The sequence below is a fragment of the Myotis davidii genome, unplaced genomic scaffold (genome assembly GCF_000327345.1).
Source record: "Myotis davidii unplaced genomic scaffold, ASM32734v1 scaffold575, whole genome shotgun sequence".
In the NCBI taxonomy this organism is placed as follows: domain Eukaryota; kingdom Metazoa; phylum Chordata; class Mammalia; order Chiroptera; family Vespertilionidae; genus Myotis; species Myotis davidii.
In genome coordinates this window covers 4,992,472-5,001,061 of record NW_006290306.1, presented here as the reverse complement: position 1 = coordinate 5,001,061, position 8,590 = coordinate 4,992,472, and the positions used below count along the sequence as shown (strand labels likewise).

The following is an 8,590-nucleotide window of genomic DNA, read 5'->3' as shown; positions in this document are numbered from 1 at the left end:
CTGGCCGAGTCCAGGCGGTCGATGAGGGTCCAGGCGGGGTAGGTGAGGACGATGAGGACCGCGGTGATCAGGATGCCGCCCAGCACATCCTGCGGGGGAGAGAAAAGCCAGTGAGTGCTTCCCTGTGTGCGGGCAAACTTTGGAGTCAAATATGGTTGACACGATACTTAAAATGCACAATTTTTACATAGTTTTATTTTTTAATACGTTTGAAAAATGGAAAGTGGTAAAAACTGTAGGAAAGATACAATAATCACGCTATTCACATTATGCATTTTCTTCCAGTGTTTCTGTCTTTTGGCAGAAATTCTGTGTTTGCTTTCTTAATGCATAGCTTTGATCACATTGTTCCTTCAATCTGCTATTATTTTTTATTTAAATTTATGACAAGCACTGCCATGGTCTTCACAGAGGAGGCGCCATCCTCCCCTGGGGCTGCAGCTGCAGCTGGAGGGGGAAGGAGCCACAGGCACACAGCAGCAGCCACTCCTTGTGACCTACAGGGCTGTTTACCGGGGGTGGTTTCAGGAGTCGTTTTGGCTGTGGTGGTACCAAAGCTCCACCAGGACACAAACTCACTGGGTGGCTGTGAGTTTTTCTTTTTCCTTTAGCGTTCACATTGCAAACTTCATTAGAAGATGAAGTCAATGTAATTAGTGGACGAATACGTCGAAGCCAGAATAAGGAGCTTGCTATGGTTTTGTTATAGTTTCATGTGGATTATTTTGAGAGTTTACAGTTGAAAAAATGTAAAACGTTTCCCCCAGCGCACTGGAAAAGCTGGAAGACACCAGAAAGGAATACATATGCATTGTAGATAATCTGGGAAACACCAAAAAGTGTAAGGAAAAAGTAGATCCTTCATCATTTCTCTTGGAATTCTTGGAAGGAGATGTTCGTTCTTCTTTTGAACACTGTCCCCTGTGGACTTACACCCTTTTAGTTAGCAGACCTTTAATATTTCCACTACCTAGAGCCAACCTTCCGGCATCTTGCTTTCCACTCTTTTTTCATATATATATATATAATCGAGTTCTAAAGGCTTGGTCTTTCATTTTATAATAACTTCATTATTTCTCTTGCTTAGTTCCTAATGACATCTCGAACAAGGGGTGAGAATTAAACCTCAGGAAAAATCACCGAGGCTACAGTAAATGTCAGGATAAGGGCCTGGAATTCTGGAATTCCAGAGGGAATGAGGCTAGTTAGTGTGTGTGGATCTTGGTGACCCTTTGGGGCTGGAGAACAGAGAGCAAACACAGGTCGGAGACACTTCGGACAAGACCCTGAAGTCCGATCCACTCCATGAGGACGGCATGTGGGAGCAAAGGGAGCCACTGGAGTAGCTCTCACTGGGTACCAGCTTAAGGAGACTTTCACCTTTAAAGGATCATTCTGACCTCAGTGAGAACAGATGGGGGAGACCGCCTGCCTCCTCAGAGGAAGCCTCGTGGCCCCACTGTCTCCACATGGCACCTGGGCTTCACTTGCTCTTTCTTCCGCCACCATCTTTCTCCTCAAGATCCCCATGGTCTCCTTTCCCATGATTCCTTTCCCCATGCCTATTCAAATGCACTGATGTTGACTTATTTTTGAAAAAAGGGAAAGTCCTTCATTTAAGCATCCTGGTTACCAAAATTAAGTCACACTTTCGGATTAAATGCTCTGTACCAGTTGCCTCCACTTCCTCAATGTGAAACACAAGTGCTGTTTAAATTCCTAGACTTAAAATACACCATTTTCAAGGCCACTCAGACACTTGGTGGTTGTTTTTGTCAGCATCTATGTCTTTGACCAAAGAGCCTCATATTTTCCCTTGGGAATCCATGAGGCTCTGGGAAATTATGGAATTGGAGCACATGACCTAGGTAGGCCAATCAGTGCACTGTATCTCCTAGTGGCAGTGATCAGTATAGGAGTGGTTACGTGACCTAGGCTAGCCCAATTGGAATGAGTTGTAGGGCTTTGACTTGGAATTCTTGGAAGGAGATAGTCTTTCTTCTTCTGAACACTGTGACCTGTGGATTTACACCCTTTTATTTAGCAGACCTTTAATATTCAGTTTTTATTAATGTTACCTTGCATCAGCCTAGCTCTTCTCTGACCCTTAAGAAGTCTCCTTTAGATCTTTCTCCTGTTTCCACATCCTAAACATGGGCATTTCCATAGATTCTGTCTTTAAGCCTTGCGTGTTTTCTCCCCTGAAGAGTTAGTATGGGCCTACCTTCCATTATCTGTCAGTGTGACTCTCACACCCATGTCTTCAGGTGTCTCTCGCAAACTTTAGTCCTGAACTTGTTAACAGAATGCTAGACATTTTTAAAAAATATGTTTTTATTGATTTTATAGAGAGGAAGGGAGAGGCATAGAGAGATAGAAACATCAGTGGGAGAGAAATGTCATTGATCAGCTGCCTCCTGCAGGATCCCTCACAGGGGATTGAGCCTGCAACCAGAGCATGTGCCCTGACCAGGAATCAAACTGATGATCTCTTGGTTGCTGGGTTGATGCTCAACGGCTGAGCTACATTGGCCAGGCCAGAATGCTAGACATTTTCACCCGAAGCCCCATGAGCCCCACAAACCAACTTGTCTAAAATAAAAATCATCCACAATCAAACAGAAAAATGAGTAAAGGAAGTGAGCAGTCTATAGAAAAGGACTATGGACGCCCCTTACACAGACGGAAATGTACCTAAACTTACCCACAAAGAGATTTATGGTGAGGATAAATCAACACTTATATTCACACAAAAATTGGACATGAATATTTAAGCAGTTCTATTAATAATCACCAAAACCTGGAAACAACCACAATGTCATTCAGGCGTGCATAGGTAAACTGTGCTACGACCATACAATGGAATATTTCTCAGCAATAAAAAACAACCACCTACGGATGCAGCAACAGCTTGAAATCTCCAGGAAATTATGCAGAGAGGAAAAAAACAATCTCTCAGGGCTACATACTGTATGGTTCTATTTGTATGAAATTCTCTAAAAGATGTACCTATAGTGATGGAGATGGGATCAGTAGTTGCCAGCGTCCAAAAGTGGGGGGAGTGTGTGATTACAAAGGGATAGCATGAGGGAGTTTTTTTTGTGGCTCAGTGGTTGAGCATTGCTCTATGCACCAAGAGGTCATGGGTTCGATTCCCAATCCGGGCACATACCTGGTTTCTGGCTCTATCCCCAGTAGGGGGCATGCAGGAGGCATTCTTCTTTCTCCTTCTCTCCTCCTCCCTCTCTCTCTCTCTCTCTTTCTCTCAAAATCAATAACAAAACGCCCTAAGGCAATACTGATGTGAGTGAGTCCCAATAGGAAACACTGAGAAATAGCAGCCTATCAATCAAGGGTCAGAGTCCTGCGTGCTATGGGTTGGCTTAAGCTATCATTCCAGGGTTTCTCTCACTACTTTCCAATCTGAACTTTCCACTGCAGCCACACAGGTCTACTTGCTTTGCCTAAACGTGCCTCGTGCAGTTTTATCATGAGAGCTTTGCATTCCTTTTATGTGCAGCGCACTTGAACCCTCTCTATCAAAACCTTATCAATTCACGTAAGGTTTCAGGTATCACCACAGTTGCAAATAACCTCTCCCTGAACTGCATGTGAAAGCACTTGCTCAATATCACTCAAAGGCCCTTCCCTTATATTGCCTTTGCTGCAGGTCCTAAGTTCACAGGCTTTCCCCGAGTGGGTTATACCCCGGTCAGTAAAGATGAGCTCTCCTGCATGTATGCACGATTCCTCATTCCCAGCACAGTGCCTAACATGCAGCAAGCAGACATTCCGTCGTCGTGACTGGAGAATTTAGTGCCCTGCTCTTATCCTGCACATCCAGAGTATTTAATATGCACTGTTCCAATACAGAAAAGAAAAATTGCCTTCCCCTCTGTCTTCCTCTGTAATTGCAGTTATCAAATTCCCAGGCATCTGGTTGGAATATTCATTCTACAACGAATTCTGTTCATCTTCAATACACCAGGAGACCAGACTATTTTGGCCCTCAGATTCAGCACTTAAGCAAAAGTGCTTTTAGTCAGTGTGGCTGCTGGTGTAGTTTTTTTTCTTCTAGCCACACAGTTGGATTTTTAGCCATAAAAGGCGATAAAAAGACATTTAGGTATTTCTGTAAGGAAAATACTTGAGCCATCTCTCATGAGATTGCTAATTTGGGGCTCTAAGTTTTTAATAACAAACTATGCTAAAAGGCTTCTAAAAATAACTGTAGTGCTTGAAACTTCTTGAACAACTTTTGCATGAATTTTTTTTCAAGCTACTAAATTCACAGAAACCATAAAAGTTTACAATCTCCAACTTGGAATTGCATCTGCTGTTTGGTTTCTGGCAGATTTGAAGTCAGGGGGTGATTTTTTTGGAACTGCATGCCTGGTCATGTGTTTGGCACAGTAAACCAAAAATGAGATTAAAATGAGTACTGCTTTCTTATCTAATGACAGCAGAAACATTTCCATTTGAAAAGATAATTTTCTGCAATTTTCTTTGTGTTTTGTGTGTGTGTGTTTGTGTTTGTTTTGAAATAACCAACCATAAATGAGATATATTGAGCATAATTCACACTTTACACAAAGGATGACCCTAACTTTATATGGTATATAGCTGCATGCATGGGCAAGACATCAAAAAGAAATAAACTAGCCGAAACCGGTTTGGCTCAGGGGATAGAGCGTCGGCCTGCGGACTGAAAGGTCCCAGGTTCGATTCCGGTCAAGGGCATGTACCTGGGTTGCGGGCACATCCCCAGTAGGAGATGTGCAGGAGGCAGCTGGTCGATGTTTCTAACTCTCTATCTCTCTCCCTTCCTCTCTGTAAAAAATCAATAAAAAATATATTAAAAGAAAAAAGAAATAAACTAAAATGTTGAGTACTTTTTTCTGTTTGGATATTACAGATGATGATTATCTTCTCCATGCTTTGCAGTATTCTCTAAATTTTCTAGTTAACGCCTATTAGTTTTATTATAATAAAATGTAATCAAAGAGAAGAAGTCAGGATGTTAAAATCAGAATGTTTCAAAATGGACAAAAATAGAAATAACAAATACTTGTAAGTTTTCATATCATGCCAAAAATTGAAATGCCCCCAAGAATCTATATGATAATCAACACATCATTGCCCCATGATGTAAGTAACATTTAAAGACAAAAGCAGCCAAAAGACGTTGCCAGTGCTATCCTACAGATCACATTGTTTGAAATATAATCAATCTTTAATTCAACTTACCATTCAAGGTTCAAAGACTTCCAAATTATTTAAAAAGAAATCAAATTATTTAAAAAAGAAACTAACATTTTCTAAAGATACGATGCAGAAAGATCTACATCCCTTTGATTATTGTACCTACTGTCATTTTGATTATAAAACTTAGTGTTCAGATAAAAGCTTGAGCTTTATTATATCTCATTTCAGAGAACAACAATATAGACAAAAGTGTCAGGAAAGAATGCTAATAGAGCCATCCCAAGCATCAAGACAAATGTTAGCAAATGCTTATATCAACACATAAAATAGTGATGTTAATTCTTAGCGAAAAGAACACTCCTTTTGGAAAACACCTCTAGATATTTCCACAGCAGGCCCTCACCCGGAGAACTCCCAGAATGTATGAATTCTGACTCTATGTCACAGTCCCATATGCAGTTTACAGCGACAAATTTACATTCTATCTCCAAACATCTTCCCTAAAGAATGCTTTTCAGCGACCAACACAACGCAGGATTAGCTAAGGAGAAAGAAGGGGCCCCGAACCAACCCATTCATTCAATTGTTAGGAAAGAATGCATTCAGACCTTGGAACTATTTATGCTGAAAACTCTATGATTTGGGCATCTTCCCCTCTGCTCGGCCCCCTGCTGAGAACGTGAAGGGCTCTCTCTGCCCTTGGCTGCCTTTACGGAGCGGCTGAAGCCAGGAGGGAAGTAAAAGCCAGGACCTGCTTCTGTGTAGATGCAGTGAGAGCTCTGAATTCAAGCAGACCCTGACATTAAAACAACAACAAACCACGCCCCCCCAAAACACCAAAAAACCCCCACCCCCAAACACTGTAATTATTCTAGAAAATAATTTGAAGTTATAGACCAGTCAATGTTTCCTAGTTGACACACTCCAATACTCTTTTCCATTCCAGCTCACCATTAATTGAATTTCTGAGAATAATGCAGATGAGATTCAATAGAAGCCAAATGGCAAGATGGGAGCATTGTTCTTGAAAATGAATATAAATGATTGCAGAGAGAAACATACAGGTCACATAATTAGCATATGTATAGGAGAGAAAGAGTGAATGCCTATGTTCAAAAATATTAATTTCCTATTTTTTTAATATATATTTTATTGATTTTTTACAGAGAGGAAGGGAGAGGGATAGAGAGTTAGAAATATCGATGAGAGAGAAGCATCGACCAGTTTCCTCCTGCACACTCCCTACTGGGGATGTGCCTGCAACCAAGGTACATGCCCTTGACCGGAATCGAGCCTGGGACCCTTCAGTCCCCAGGTCGACGCTCCATCCAGTGAGCAAACCAGCTAGGGCTAATTTCCTATTGAAACACACTGATGTCCACAGGGTCAGTCAGGAGCAGGAAGCACGTGGTGTGAGCGTGAGCAGCAGAATTGCCTGATACTCATGGCTATACGTGGACCTGTCCCTGTGCCCCTCCCTTCGTGTCACGACTTCTCTGAACCACCTCAGATAGCTGAGCACAAATCTAGGGCTCGGGATCACTAGGCATGGCCATCTATAGTGATAACAAGAAAGCTTTGAAAAAGACTTTTTGAAAACTCACTGAAGCTCTGGAGTAACTATACGAGTTAGAAAAGCATGCCAGCTTTCACCTTCTGCGATTTGAGAATGAATGCCTGCTTGGAGACCGAGCATATTTAAACCTTCATTAAAAAACATGGTGACATGCTCTGGCCGGGAAGCTCAGTTGGTTGGAGCTGCACCAAAAGATTGCGGGTTTGATCCCTGGTCAGGGCACATACCTAGGTTGTGGGTTTGATCCCTGGTCTGGCGGGGGGTGGGTTTGGGGGGGAGAGGGGGTGATGGTGTATGGGAGGCAACCAATTGATGTTTCTCCCTCTTTCCTAAATAAGTGGAACAACAAATCAGGCCCTTCCTCTCTCTCTAAAAATCAATTTAAAAAATATATCCTCGGTGAGGATTAAAAAAATTATGGTGACATTAACAAAAATAGATTTCTACAAGTGTGTTATGAAGAATTATATAAAACTTGGATATATGACAAAAATATTTCAAGGTCATATGGGGGCAAAGGATTATAAAGGCAAAGTACTTTGTTCAACTCACTGTTTACTCTAGATTAAAGGTCTCAGATTGAGTGAAGTGACAGCTGATAGATCTTTGTTTGGTAGAGATGCAAACAATTTCTGTTCAGTGGAAATTATAACCCCAAAGGTTACAGTCTGTAGGACAGTAATTAGTTTTGTATACAGCCCTGCACTCTTAATATAATATTTCTTTATTAAATGATATGTAAATATTTAATTCATCTTTACTCTTATTGGCTCCTTCACTAATTAATGAGTTAAATGAAGTCTCTGACACTGGCTCGTTTTATATTTGGGCAAGAGTATGATTTTACCATTTCAAGATTATACTCTAGCAAGTAGAGATTTCAATGTTTATTCACATGACTAATTATCTTGAATGATTGAATATGCATATTCCATATGACAACAATTACCAGTTTTATCTTGTTTTCTTTTTTTTGTTTTATTTAATGGCACTGGTATGCTAAAAGAGTAAATAAGGCAGGTATTTTGTTTCTTAATATGATGATATAAATAAATATTATCCCATGATTTTATAATATTAACTAGAAAGATATTTAGCTGTACCACATATTTCTAAATTCTGTTCCATGTACAGCATGATTTAGGAAATAATCACTTTCTTGTCTTGGCTTCACAGAAATCTAAGTTCAAACAGTAGAGCTTCATGAAACACACAAAATCCCCCTCCCCCCCATAATTCATATGAATATGAACAGCTCTAGCTATGATGAATCACAGGGAGTGGGAGGCCCAGGGGATTGGGACATCAGCTCCAACAAGCTGCCAGGCAGGTTATAACATCCTCATCGACACCTGCTCAGCAGCCTGCAGGAATGACAAGTGCGGGGAAGGGCAATCTGCTAGAAGACACAGCCAAACATCTCAGCGATGCTTCTCAACTCTGGTGGGCAGAGGGCCTCTGAGCAACCAGAGGCCAGAGGAAAGTCATGTTCGAGGGGGTGTAATTGTCGAACAGGCCCGTGCAGGTTGAAATTTAATTGGCCTTGTTCCTCTATTTGCTGGGATTTGAGCATAGACGGTTTCCATGCTTTTCAAACTGAATCTCACATTAGAATCTGTAGGATGCTTGTTAAAATGCAGGTTTGTTGGGGTCCAACCCCAGCAGGTCCAGGGGTCCCCAAAGGTGTGGACGGAGTCAGCGAAGAAGGAATGACATGGAGACAGCATTCAGTTGATCAGCAGCCTAGACAGGATCTCCAGCCAAGTTCTGGTCTGTCTCCAGCGACGTTCTGGTGTTTATTGTCTTGTT

The 8,590-nt window shown here is 41.5% G+C and overlaps 1 protein-coding gene across 1 annotated transcript in view; it reads right to left on the bottom strand.

Moving 5' to 3' along the window:
• Nucleotides 1-8,590, bottom strand: part of SGPP2 (sphingosine-1-phosphate phosphatase 2) — a 60,572-nt gene that overhangs the window by 1,985 nt on the left and 49,997 nt on the right. Inside the window, exon 5 of the mRNA XM_006763444.2 lies at nucleotides 6-89. Coding sequence (XP_006763507.1) covers nucleotides 6-89 — 84 coding nt within the window. The remainder of the gene's footprint in view (nucleotides 1-5; nucleotides 90-8,590) is intronic.